Source organism: Piliocolobus tephrosceles, chromosome 10 (genome assembly GCF_002776525.5).
Source record: "Piliocolobus tephrosceles isolate RC106 chromosome 10, ASM277652v3, whole genome shotgun sequence".
Classification (NCBI taxonomy): Eukaryota; Metazoa; Chordata; class Mammalia; order Primates; family Cercopithecidae; genus Piliocolobus; species Piliocolobus tephrosceles.
The window spans coordinates 44730503-44744717 of record NC_045443.1 but is presented as its reverse complement, the minus strand read 5'-3'; the positions used below and the strand labels follow the sequence as shown (position 1 = coordinate 44744717).

Sequence of the window (14215 nt, the reverse complement as noted above, 5' to 3'; positions counted from 1 at the left end):
TCTTTGTTCTCATTGGTTTCAAAGAACATCTTTATTTATGCCTTCATTTTGTTATTTACCCAGTAGTCATTCGGGGAGCAGGTTGTTCAGTTTTCATGTAGTTTTGTGGTTTTGAGTGAGTTTCTTAATCCTGAGTTCTAATTTGATTGCACTGTGGTCTGAGAGGCAGTTTGTTGTGATTTATGTTCTTTTACGTTTGCTGAGGAGTGCTTTACTTCCAATTATGTGGTCAATTTTGGAATAAGTGCGATGTGGTGCTGAGAATGATGTGTATTCTGTTGATTTGGGGTGGAGAGTTCTGTAGATGTCTGTTAGGTCTGCTTGTTGCAAAGCTTGAGTTCAATTCCTGGATATCCTTGTTAACTTTCTGTCTTGTTGATCTGTCCAATATTGACAGTGGGGTGTTAAATTCTCCCATTATTATTGTGTGGGAGTCTAAGTCTCTTTGTAGGTCTCTAAGGACTTGCTTTATGAATCTGGGTGCTCCTGTATTGGGTGCATATATTTAGGATAGTTAGCTCTTATTTTTGAATTGATCCCTTTACCATTATGTAATGGCCTTTTTTTGTCTCTTTTGATCTTTGTTGGTTTAATGTCTGTTTTATCAGAGACTAGGATTGCAACCCCTGTTTTTTTTTTTTTGCTTTTCATTTGCTTGGTAGATCTTCCTCCATCCCTTTGTTTTGAGCCTATGTGCGTCTTTGCATGTGAGATGGGTCTCCTGAATGCAGCACACTGATGGGTCTTAACTCTTTATCCAATTTGCCAGTCTGTGTCTTTTAATTGGGGCATCTAGCCCGTTTACATTTAAGGTTAATATTGTTAAGTGTGAATTTGATCCTGTCATTATGATGTTTGCTGGTTATTTTGTCCGTTAATTGATGCAGTTTCTTCCTAGCATCTATGGTCTTTACAGTTTGGCATGTTTTTGCAGTGGCAGGTACTGGTTGTTTCTTTCCATATTTAGTGCTTCCTTCAGAACTCTTGTAAGGCAAGCCTGGTGGTGACAAAATCTCTCAGCATTTCCTTGTCTGTAAAGGATTTTATTTCTCCTTCACTTATGAAGCTTAGTTTGGCTGGATATGAAATTCTGGGTGGAAAATTCTTTTCTTTAAGAATGTTGAACATTGGCCCCCACTCTCTTCTGGCTTGTAGGGTTTGTGCTGAGAGATCTGCTGTTAATCTGATGGGCTTCCCTTTGTGGGTAATTCTGCCTTTCTCTCTGGTGCCCTTAACACTTTTTCCTTCATTTGAACCTTGGTGAATCTGACAATTATGTGTCTTGGGGTTGTTCTTCTCGAGGAATATCTTTGTGGCGTTCTCTGTATTTCCTGAATTTGAATGTTGGCCTGCCTTGCTAGATTGGGGAAGTTCTCCTGGATAGTATCCTGAAGTGTGTTTTCCAACTTGATTCCATTCTCCCCATCACTTTTAGGTACACCAATCAAATGTAGATTTGGTCTTTTCACATAGTCCCATATTTCTTGGAGGCTTTGTTTGTTTCTTTTACCCTTTTTTCTCTAACCTTGTCTTCTTCTTTATTTCATTAATTTGCTCTTCAATCAGTGATACCCTTTCTTCCACTTTATCGAATCGGCTATTAAAACTTATGTATACGTCATGGCATTCTTGTGCCATGGTTTTTGGCTCCATCAGGTAATTTAAGGTCTTCTCTATGCTGTTTATTCTAGTTAGTCATTCATCTAATCTCTTTTCAAGGTTTTTAGCTTCCTTGTGATGAGTTCGAACATCCTCCTTTAGCTCAGAGAAGTTTGTTATTACTGACTTTCTGAAGCCTACTTCTGTCAGCTCGTCAAAGTCACTCTCTGTCCAACTGGTGAGGAGCTGCGATCCTTTGGAGAAGAGGTGCTCTAATTTTTAGAATTTTCAGCTTTTCTGCTCTGGTTTCTCCCCTTCTTTGTGGTTTAATCTACCTTTGGTCTTTGATGTTTGTGACCTCAGTTGCAAATGCAGAAATCACCTGTCTTCTGCGCTGATCATGCTGGGAGCTGCAGACTGGAGCTGTTCCTATTTGGCCATCTTGGAACGTCCCCTAACTCTTAAAGGAAATGTTGAAATGTCTTCCTGGGGACTTTTTTTTTTTTTTTTTTTAAGAATCTTTAAGAAATACCTCCTAGGATTACTGACATATGAGGGAAATTTAGCAGTGTTTAGAGTTTTGGGGTAACTTTTTTAGTGACTATTTTAATTTAACACTGTAAATTTTAATATTTCTACCTATTTCTCTTATATTAAAGGAATTTCAAGCAGTTTTGCATTTTATAGAATTTAAATGTCTTTGTATTTTTATTACTATTCTTTTCTGAAGTTGGGATAAACACCCTTGCAGCAAGTAAATTATGAAATGTACAGTAAAGTACACAAGACAAGGTATGATTTAGAGAATAATTACAAAGTGAATACCCATGAAACCACCAAGTCAGAAAACTAAAAGATATCACCCTCAAAAAACCTCTCTATGTACCCCTGACTGATCAAGATCCTCTTCTTGCCCTCTTAAACTGTTATGCATAGATGATCCTTTGCATAATAGTTAGTTTTCTTTATTAGAAATAAGAATTTCATAAGGAAGTCAGAGGAGGTATTTTTATCCGCTTTTTGTAAAGGCAGAAAAGGAAAGAAAGTTTATTTTGTTACGTTTGTACTAGTTAGTAGTTAGTAGCAAATAGATTTCTTAGTTTAATACTTTTCCAATGCATTTAATATGACTGTATTCTTTTTTCTTTTTTTTTGAGATGGCGTTTTACTCTTGTCCCCCAGGCTGGAGTGCAGTGGCACGATCTTAGCTCACTGCAACTTGTGACTCCCGGGTTCAAGCAGTTCTCTTGCCTCAGCCTCCCTTGCAGCTGGGATTACAGGTGCCTGCCACCATGCCTGGCTAATTTTTGTAATTTTAGTAGAGATGGGGTTTCACCATGTTGGCCAGACTGGTCTCAAACTCCTGACGTCAAGTGATCTGCCCTCCTTGGCCTCCCAAAGTGCTAGGATTGTAGGCATGAGCCACCGTGCCTGGCCTATTACAGCTGTATTTTTGGTAATACTGGTTGTGTGTGTTGTGTATGCCAGGCATAAATCTAGTTGTTTTCACACATTATGGTCATTTTTATATATTTATCTACTGTTCTTTTCAATAAAAGTGATTAAATATTAAATGTAGTTTAAACTTTTACATCTTTGTAAGACTTCCTTACAAAAATTAATTCACAAGTTTACAGAAGGCCTTTGTTAGACATCACTGTCCATAATTATAAAAACATTGCCACGTGATATGTGTAATGTCCTGCGACTAGCATACCATAAATAGCTTTTACAAATTTGTTGGGTTCACCTTCTTGTTAAAAATGAATTTATGTTAATAGTTGTGAAAATACAATGTGAATTTAAATCTCTTATGGCAATATGACAAAACAAAACACCTCTAGGAAATGAGAAATCTTGGGGTAAACCATTGTGTAAATGATCCAAAATCAACAAAGTTAGTATCCTAGTGGGGAGGGAAAAAATTGCTGTTTATTTTTATACTGGATCTTCATGATAAAAAAAAGTGGGCATTATTTTTAAAAAGTAGAGGATAGCAGTTTGGTATCCTCTATCCTATGCATTAGCCTTTGAGACTGGATTTGAGCCCCACTTGATAAAACTTTGCAATCTTGAGCAAGTTAGTTAATCCCTGTGTTATCCTTACTTTTTCTCCTTAAATTGAGAATAACTCCCAGATTATATCGAAGGAAATAATGTACATAAATGTTGAGGCAATTTCAGGTGAAACAAATTTTAATTTCCTTTTTAGTCACATATTTGTGACACCACCTGGTCACTGGGGAAAGTGGTCAGGAAAGAAAGGAAGACTACAGAAAGTAGAGAGAGAGTGAGTCTCAGTATTATTGAAATTAAAGGCTAGGCCAGGGTAGTCGGTGCTTGAAGGGCTGGCAGCTTGGAAGTATTTTTAGCAAACCTCTAGACCGAGTGTAGGAGAGCAGAGACGTAGGTGAACTTGGGCCTGGGGTTTCCCCTGAGAATGGTATCAAGTGAAAGTTTTCCTGATCCTTTAGTCTCTGCTAAAATATCTTATTTTGCTTTATTTCCTTTTTTTTTTTTTTTTTTTCATTTTTCTGTTTCCTGATGTCAAAACTTTACCTATTTGGTTCCTTTTTCTCTTTATTCCTTTGTTCTTTTCTCTCTTTCTCTTTTTTTAAATGATCACAGTATACAACTAAATAAAATGTTAACGCTTCTGAGTCATGATTTAAGAAAGGAATGAATTGAACCTTTCATATTTTCTTAAGTTCTTTCTTTCTATAGTGGTTTCTTTCATGGTTTACTCCTGTTACTAGCATACTGTTCTTCCCCACAGTCCTTGCCGCTGTCATCAGTGACCCTCAGCAGCTCTCAGTACCCCGGGTCTACACTTAGCAGAGACCAATGATTAGGAAATTCATAAATTCAAATCATTATTTATATATCTGTTGTCAAGGAAAAGGTTTAATAGACATATCCATTCTTGATCAGTATCTTGATGAAAACTGTTGCTGATATAGTTCTTAGCAAAGCATAGGCCATAACTTAATGTTATTCTTTAAAATAGAACTGCTTGAAGGATTCTGTTACAAATTTTCTTACAGCTTTTTCATTTTTGTACCTTCATTTAGTAACACTCATTTATTACCATTGGGTCATATCTCAGCTGCGTTAATGGAATTTCTGGTTTTAATATTGAGTTTGATATCTATTGCAGAAGCAGAAGTTCTTATATTTATAACTTTGCAATTTATAATTCAACTGTGTTGTTGGAATGTATACTTCGAGTATATTGAGGAAAGTTTTTTTCTCTTTTCTAAAGATAAAACAAATTTCAAACATACATAAAAGTATATAGCGCCAACTGTTAATCAATATTTGCAAATTTTAGAAGAAGCTTTTCTTAACTTGTTTCATTTTTCAATACCCTTGGTGGAACAATAGCTCCTCAGTGTATTTCTGTGTGTCTGGTATGATGATATAGTGAAGAATATTGTTATATTTTATTAGATATAAATATATTATTAAATATCAATGTAAGTTGAAAATGACACGTGTGGTGATCGAGATAAACAGTGAAAGCCATTTACTTTATTAAATTGGAAAAAAGGGTTTACTTTTACCACCTTTGTGAATATTACTTGACAGATTTTTAATCCTGGGGTGGTTTTATCCAGCTACTATATATATAATCCTATTAATCTAGTAAATACATTTGTTTAGGTTTTAATAATAGTCTGTCCCATACATAATGCTGGTTATTGTCTGCCCTTATTCCACTTGCCTTCAGTTAGTCCACAATACTACTGTTGGTTTGGTAATTTCTTTGCTGTATTGCCCCTAGAATAGAGTCCAAACTCCTTCCATGGCATCCAAGTCCTTTCATAAGCTGTCTTCAAGCAGCCTTTCAGGCTTCGTCTCCACCATTTCTTGCCTTGCACCAGCCCCACTGGACCTCTCACCTTTCCACTGACCGTGCTGCACCCTTCAGCTTTGCCATTCCTGTGTATTTTTTCTGTGAAGGCTTCCCTTATGCCAGTGTTTATCTTCCCTCCTGTGTTCTCTTAGCATTTTGTGCTTTCATCTCTTAAACATGCCCATGGCCTTATATATTTACATATACATGTCTCTCCCTCGTTTAGACCTACCTGGGATAAGTGCTTTGTATATAGCTTTGTATTTTTGTATTCTCAGACTCCTATGTCTATCTAGCCACCAAACTGAATTTACTAATCACTGGGATTTTAGCTGTAAGAACATTGTCGCCTTTTAACTTGTGACCCTAAAATAGGAAACCTTTAATATTTTGATTTAAGGAATTGATTTTAATTGTTTTAGAAACCACTCAAGAAGGTTATTATTGAAGAAACTGGTAATTTGATACAGACTATTGATGTGCCAGATAGCACTACTGCTGCTGCTCCAGAGAATAATCCTATTAATCTAGGAAATGTAATAGCAGCCACAGGCACCACAAGTAAGAAGAATTCAAGCCAAGATGACCTTTTTCCCACAAGTGATACTCCAAGAGCAAAAGTATTGAAAATAGAAGAAATCAGTGATACTTCATCCCTGCAGTGAGTAGAAATACTGTTATTTGATGATCATCTAGAATGGGATAATTCCACTGGAGAATTGGTATTACTGAGACTTCTGATTTGTACTCATCATGCTGATTTTTTGAACTTCCTAACTTAAGGTTCTGGCTTTTTCTTTTTTATTTGTACTTATTGTAAGGGTGATTTTGCTTAAGGAATGATTACTATCTTTTTTTTTTTTTAACCGTAGTGTGAAATTTAGAGATGGTAAGAAGGTATCTTGAAAATTGATTTTGTTTAAAATTTTTCATTTCTAGGATTTCAGTTTTTTTATTTAGTTCAGCAAAATTTTAATTTTTTTAAAGGAAGCTTCATAAAAATGTAAAATTTATGTATTGCCATTATTTCATCCATTAGTATTTAAGACTGTTGTGGACTTTAACTTTTATTTGGCATTTAAAAAATATTATGTGTTTTTTCTTAATGAGAATATAGAAGATACAGACTAATTAGGTTCATTTTGAGGTATTGGAAACCTTACTCATAGTTTTACATTGCTACTCAACAAACCTGCTAAAAGTTGTTTTTTTCTTGTAAACTTTGAACTTCAATAGTACTTTTATTTAAAGTGATAGTATAGATCATGGGACAATACTAAATAGGCAGTTTTTTTTTTTTTTTTGGAAGATGCATTTCTTCCTTTTTGGAGTATCTTGAAAATGATCATTTAGATCTTTGAAAGGCTAAATCATTAGTGTATGTGACACGGTAACTGAGATATATAGAAATGGTATACTCAAAAGGTGGATGGGCTAGCTGCCCAGCAGAGTAGAATAGTCATTACATAGCCAGCATATGAAAATTTGCAGGAGCTTAATCTGTTTTGCCAAATTATGTTTATATATTATTAACTGAAATAATTTTGAATGCTTGTATAATACAAATAGATTATATAATATCAAAAATTTAAAAATTTTTATTGATGTCTCCTTGATTGAGCTGATTATTTATGGTTCTTTTCTGTTTGATACCTCTGAAATATTTCAGACCTCAAGCCAGTTTGAAACAGGATGTATGTCAGTCTTACAGCGAGAAATTGACTAGAGAGATAGGACAAAAACCTGCTCAGTTTGCCACAGCTGTTCTTCCTCCAATTCCTGCAAACTCGTTCCAGCTCGAATCTGATTTTAGACAATTGAAAAGTTCTCCACATATGTTGTTTCAGTATTTAAAGGTAAGAGAGAGGAAGCTAGTACTTCTGTTGTAAGTAAAAGGTCAGAGAACTTCTTTTGTCACTTTATAATAATGGTGCCATATTTGCTTTTTGTAAGATATTATTGTAGAATACATCACCCTGGTCAGACCATTTAAAAATATTTACAACCAGGGAACCTGGGTGTTCTCCTTTTTCAATAGTTTCTGTGTCAAATTCCATTGTCTCAAATAACTTAATCTAATTTCATATAGATTAGCTTAAGCTTAATTCTTCATAAAAATCCTAAAATGCATTGAGTGTCTTCTGTATGCCAAGCAGTACTTGCAATATGTAGGCAATCATTCTTATAATATTTGCTCTAAGAAAAAGAATCAAATCCTATGAAATTTAGCAAATAATGGATTAGCATGGTCTTTTTCAAGTGTAATGAGAGTAACATTTCCTTATAATTATGCAATATAAAATTACTTCCACATACGTTTTCCCATGTAATTCTACTTTTTCAAATCTCTAGTGTTCTTTGAGAGCCTCTAAAGTTTTCTGTCTGTCTTAGGATGATGTGTATTTCTTCCGCTCATAAGACTTTTCTGTGACTGGAACAGAGTGATTATCATGCAGTTCCTATAACTTTCATTCTTCTATCATAATTGCATTTTAATGTGACTCCATTATTATTCATAAGTGCTAATGCATAGTAGTTATTCTTTTCTTTTCGTTTGGGATGGAGTTTTGCTCTTATTGCCTAGGCTGGAGTGCAGTGGTGCAATCTCACCTTACCACAACCTCCGCCTCCCGGATTCAAGTGATTCTCCTGCCTCAGCCTCCCGAGTAGCTGGGATTACAGGGATGCACCACCACCCCCGGCTAATGTTTTGTATTTTTAGTAGAGATGGGGTTTCGTCATGTTGGTCAGGCTGGTCTCGAACTCCCAGCCTCAGGTGATCCTCCCACCTTGGCCTCCCAAAGTAGTTATTCTTTACTATTTTTACCCAAGCAATTGTTGTGTAATTTGTGATCTGTAAGTGTTGCCATCAATTAATTGTCTAACTTTTTATTTTTATTTTTCAAGCAAATTGAACCATCTTTGTATCCTAAGTTGTTTCAGAAAAATCTGGATCCAGATGTATTCAACCAGATCATTAAAATTCTGCATGACTTTTACATTGAGTAAGTCAAGTTTTTTTTAGTTATACAGTAAGTCCTCACTTAATGTCATTGATAGGTTTTTGGAAACTGCAACTTTAATTAAATGATTAAGACATAGGAACATAAGTCTTGTTTATATCAGTTGGCCTATGGTAAAGTTGGTTTGTTTATACAGTATGCCATTTCACATAAAGTCGCAGTTTTCACGAACCTATTGATGATGTTAAGTGAGGATTTACTGTACTCTCATAATGCTATGCTATTTCCAATGATTTGGGGAGTTCATTCTTTTTGAATGTATATAGCAAATTAGCAGCATATAGCAAAGTTAGCTTTTTTGTAAGTTTCATTGTTACAGAAGTTGCAAGGAAATGACAAGTACAAACAATAAAAAGGGAAAAGTTTAAAAGGGAGGAAAAAGGACTCTTAATTTTTTCGTAGAGAAAAGTAGGGTGTGGAAGTGACCAGTGTTTTAACAGAATGATAGTTTCCATGCTAAGCTCTTATTTAAGAATATTGTAATTTCTTCAGTTGACTTGATAAATCTCTTCATTTGGGCATTTAAAACATAGGTAATATCCAGGGGAAAAATAATGCCATTTATGTATAATTAGGTGCCTTGTGTTAGTAAACAGAATTATTAATAAATGAGCTACTTTGAACTGATCTTTTGTTTTTATATTTGGATTATTTCAGGAAAGAAAAACCATCACTCATCTTTGAAATCTTACAAAGACTTTCTGAACTAAAAAGGTTTGATATGGCAGTGATGTTTATGTCAGAAACAGAGAAGAAGAGTAAGTTCTATGAAAGTTTTCACATGTTTGTTTATTTTTGTACTTTCCTTTATTCATTCAACAAATAATAGCTGACTTTTATTGACTATTTACTCTGTATAAGGTTACATTTAATTATATTTAAATTATATTAAATTATATTTAAGTTAATTAAATTGGATAACAACAGTTAAAATTGTATTGTTAGTCCTGACAGTATTATGAAGTGTAGATACTGTTTTCACTCTCCTTTTACGGAGGAGGAGACTGAGGTCTAGAGAGGCTAAGAAACTTGCTAAGGTTGCATAGCTAGGAAGCCAGACCTAGGATTCGAACCCAGGCAGTCCAACTCCATGGTCTGAGTTCTACTTGAAAACTCAGTAAATGGTATAATGGTTGAGTTCCTACTGTTACTGAGTATATGAAGGATCAAAGCCACAGGACCATGTAACCAGGTGAGGTACAGTAAAGGCCTGATCCATTCTGAGAGAGGTAATTTCCTTGAGTTTGATTTTAGCTGAATTCTCAAAGAAGTGCAAGAGTCAGAGGAAAGGCTGGGCAAGAGAGTTTTAAACTGAAATAATGATATGTGCGGCGGTTCTAAGGCAGGAAAGAACAAACTGAGTCCAGAGAATTTAAAGTGGTATGGCTGGATTGTAGAATAGGGAGCAATAAGTGGCAGATGATGAACCTGAAGAATTTTATTTCTCTTTTATTTCCACATCACAATCTTTGGCATAAAGAGTCCATTTTGCGAAATCCTAATTAAAGCAAAATTGCACTATGCAGAAACTTCAGTTACTCAGAGTTTTGGACTATACTCGTTTCAGGAAAAAAGAGAAAAATCATTCATATACAAGTGTGTCTGTTTTTTTATTTTTAAAAATTAGCAAAACTCAGTGTACCATTTTCAAATACCTCCTGTGCTAAACATACATGGGCTTCTTTTATTTCTTCTTTATCTTTTTAGCAGTGATGTTGAATGATTTTTAAATCTATAAGAAAGATACTTTTGAAATTATACTTAGGGAAGTGGACATGTAATTTAGATATATATATTTTTAGGCCAGGCATGGTGGCTCATGCCTGTAATCCCAGCACTTTGGGAGGTTAAAGTGGGAGGATCGCTTGAGACCAGCCTGGCCAACATGGCAAAACCCTGTCTTTACAAAAAATACAGGAATTTTACAAAAAATACAGTTGGTTGCGGTGGCGTGCATCTGTAGTCCCAGCTACTTGGGGGGCTGAGGTGTGAGAATCGTTTCAGCGCAGAAGGTTGAGGCGTCAGTGAGCCATGATTGTGCCACTGCATTCCAGCCTAGGCAACAGAGTGAGACTCTGCCTCAAATAGTTAAATAAAAATAATATATATATATTTAATAGTGAGGGTTTAAACCAAAAGTTTTGGTTTTAGCTTTAGTTAACCAGAAATGTTCCTTGAAATCCCTGAAAAATGTTACTGTTTCTTATTACTGTTTTGACCTCATCTTTTACCGCTCTTTTTTCAACCACTCTGCCCTGTTGTAGTGGTTTTATGTAGCTTTTAATATACCAAACTGCCGACTGGGCACAGTGGCTCACGCCTGTAATCCCAGCACTTTGGGAGGCTGAGGCAGGCGGATCACCTGAAGTCAGGAGCTCAAGACCAGCCTGGCCAACATGGTGCAACCCCATCTCTACTAAAAATACAAAAAAAAAAAAAAAATGAGAAAATTAGCTGGGTGTGGTGGTGGACACCTGTAATCCCAGCTACTTGGGAGGCAGAGGCAGGAGAATTGCTTGAACCTGGGAGGCACAGGTTGCAGTGAGCTGAGATTGCACCATTGCACTCCAGCCTGGGCAACAAGAGTGAAACTCCGTCTCAAAAGAAAAAAAAAAAATTACCAAACTGCCAAACTTATTTTGGCCTCGAGGACTTTGTGTTTGGCTCTTCTCTTAACCTAAGATATCTTCCTACATATCTTCACTTGTGTGCTTCTTCATTTGGTTTTCATCTATCACCGCTTCAAAGACATCTTTCTTTACCAACCCCCAATCAACCTCTCTCTTCTTACCTTGCTTTATTTCTCTTCATAATACATTACTAACTGACAGTGGTTTATGTGTATGTTTATTATATCTCCCTCTCTAATAGAATGAAAGCTCCATGACAGCAGAAACTTTGTCTACCTCGTTCTCTGGGCCTCAGTGCTAGTACATAATAACCCCTCAGTGTTAGTGTGTTGAATGAATGAATTTATTGTAACTCTAATGTGATAAGTTCAAGGTGTCCGAGAATGCAAGTGGGCTCTTCAGACTGGCTGACAAATAGTACTGTCTTGATGGGGTTTCCCCTGTCTGCTAAGTTAAACATGGAAAGCACTTAGAATGGTTCTGGCATGCAACTGAGTATTCAGTAAATACTTAGCTGTTGTTATCTTTTATTATTGCCATTATCATTAATAACTTAGCCAGTTCTCCAGTTTTAATGTTGAGAAGCATGAACTATAACAGTGTTTTCCTAATGTTGAGTGTCGACCGATTAGTGGTAGTAAATACGATTTTTTTGCGATTCATAATCTTATTCTTAACATTTAGTAGTTTTAATTTGTAATATAAAAATATTTAAATGTCCTATCAAGTGTGATTTCATCGATGTCATTGCTCTTTTTCGTTTGCAGTAGTGATGTAAAGTTTTCTTTTAAAATAAAATGATTTAAGTTTGAAAAACAGTTTAATTGAAATAAAAATATTAAGTAAATAAAAGTTCACTTGTTAGATAGGGTGAACATTTTAAAGGTAGTACAGAATGAATTAAGTTTAATCTGCAAGATTAATATTGAGAATGCAGGGGAAATTTTATACTACTAAAGCAAAATATTCTGGAAAGAACCATTGTTGGATTGCTATATAATTTTGTATTCTCAGATTGGCTTTTTAAACATCTGAATTAGAATTTATAAACCTATTTATTGCTTTAAAATATAAAATGTTTTTGACATATCAGATTGCTCCTTTTAATTTACATTTTGCTTGGTTTTTAAAAAATGAGATTAAAATGGAGATTTTTTTTTTCTTTTTCAGTTGCACATGCATTATTTAATCACATAGACAAGTCAGGATTGAAGGATAATTCTGTCGAAGAACTCAAGAAAAGATATGGTGGTTGATTTCCATTTTTGCTGAAATAATTGTTTTTGACTTTCATATGTAAATTTTTTCTACTGACTGTTTTGCTTTTTAAGAAAATGAAATTATATAGCAGGAAAGGACTATCTTTGAACCTAATTAACTATAAAGTGAATTGTGATTTAACTGGTGAGAATTGTATTCAAGTGAACTCTGTGTTTTTCTGAAAATAAAAATATAAACAATGAGGTATGTTTGTAAGGATCAGCATTTTATTTTATGAGTCATTTTAAATGTTAAATTTAGATACATTCTTCAGTGACCCGTAAATGTAACATTATTTTTATATTTTCATGAGTTTTTGTAAATACATGCCAAAGCTGCTTCGTTAGCATATGAATAATTACCTTTGTATAGAGGAAGTTAAATAGTGAGGTCCTTTCTTTATAAAACTTTTTAATGTTATTGTGCCAATTCACTAACATAAAGTTATTTAGTTGCAGGGTATATATTTTTAGTATTTATGTTGAAAGAAAGAAGACTTTTAACTAGACTTTCAAACTAGGTTAACTGAAGTATCACAGTATTCTTACATTTTAATGCCATAGGGTTTTTTCCCTTATGATATCCATGTTACATACCAGCTAAGGACAGATAATCTAATGAAGGTGTAAAAATGTAAAAATTAGTAATGTTTAAAGTACTAATTAGTATATATTCCATATGTATGTGTTGGATGTGAGTGTAGCATTTGTAAGCTTTTGAAAGTAGGGCTAGAACTCTATTCATCACTATGCTCTGCATGGTACCTAGTACAAACCTTTGCACATAGTTAGGTGCTCAACTGATACTTATAAAATTTAATTGAATTTGACACAAGAATCATATTAAGTAAATGTTTAAAGTAGCAGCCTAGCAAATTTTTGGCATGGTGTAAACACTGGTAAAACCAGTGTAATTTTAGAGACTATCAAGTTGTTAAAAAATGTTAGGACACCATCCTATGATTATCAGCATCAATAAGACAGTTCAGTTTACAATTTTATACAATATTGTTAATTTTTATTGCCATTATACATATTACTATTCTTATGAATTGTTTGAGAAGTAATCATAATTTATTTACAAAGATAATTTCTCCAGGTTGTGGTATAAATTATTGAGATATGTTTGTAATTTGGATAATTTGAATGCTTTACAATACACTTAAGATAGCGTTTATTTTTTGTTCATTGTCAAATGTATTATGATATATAAACAGGCAATGGATTTTAGCTTTTTATCTGCTATGATCTGAATGTTTATATCCCCTACAAATTCATATGTTGAAATCCTAACGCTGAAGACAGTGGTCTTCAGAGGTGGGGCCTTTGGGAAGTGATTAGGTCAGGAGGGCAGGCCCTTGTAAAAGAGGCCCCCAAGAGCTTATTCACCAATTCCACCATGTAAGGACACATAAGAAGGCACCATCTACAAATAAGAAGGTGGGCTTTCACCGGACACCAGAGACCAGAATCTGCTGGCATCTTCATCTTGGATTCCCCAGCCTCCAGAACTGTAAGAAATAAATTTCTGTTTTTATTAATGTAAGCTACCCAGTTTGACATTTTATTATAGCAACCTGAATGGACTAAGGTATGATCCTTTGAAGAAACTTACGAGGTAGTCAGGGCAGGTAATGTTATTGTCATTCTTAATGTAAGAAAAGGAGGCTCAGAGGGTTAATGTTCTCTGCATGATTATAGAGCTAAAAACAGTTCAGAACGTGCTGTCTTCTCTTAATGTAGAGCTATTTGAACTACTCCCAGCTGCAGTTTTTTTTTTTTTTTTTTTTTTGGAGATAGGGTCTCACTCAGTCGCCCAGGCTGGAGGGCAGTGGCCTGATCTCGGCT

The 14215-nt window shown here is 34.8% G+C and overlaps 1 protein-coding gene across 1 annotated transcript in view; it reads left to right on the top strand.

Moving 5' to 3' along the window:
- RPAP3 (RNA polymerase II associated protein 3) overlaps positions 1 to 13913 on the top strand; it is a 43471-nt gene extending 29558 nt beyond the window's left edge. The window contains exons 13-17 of the mRNA XM_023231219.1: positions 5878 to 6116; positions 7125 to 7311; positions 8363 to 8460; positions 9136 to 9236; positions 12279 to 13913. Of these exons, the coding sequence (XP_023086987.1) occupies positions 5878 to 6116; positions 7125 to 7311; positions 8363 to 8460; positions 9136 to 9236; positions 12279 to 12364 (711 nt within the window). The 3' untranslated portion in view covers positions 12365 to 13913. The remainder of the gene's footprint in view (positions 1 to 5877; positions 6117 to 7124; positions 7312 to 8362; positions 8461 to 9135; positions 9237 to 12278) is intronic.
- Positions 13914 to 14215: the final 302 nt, after the last annotated feature.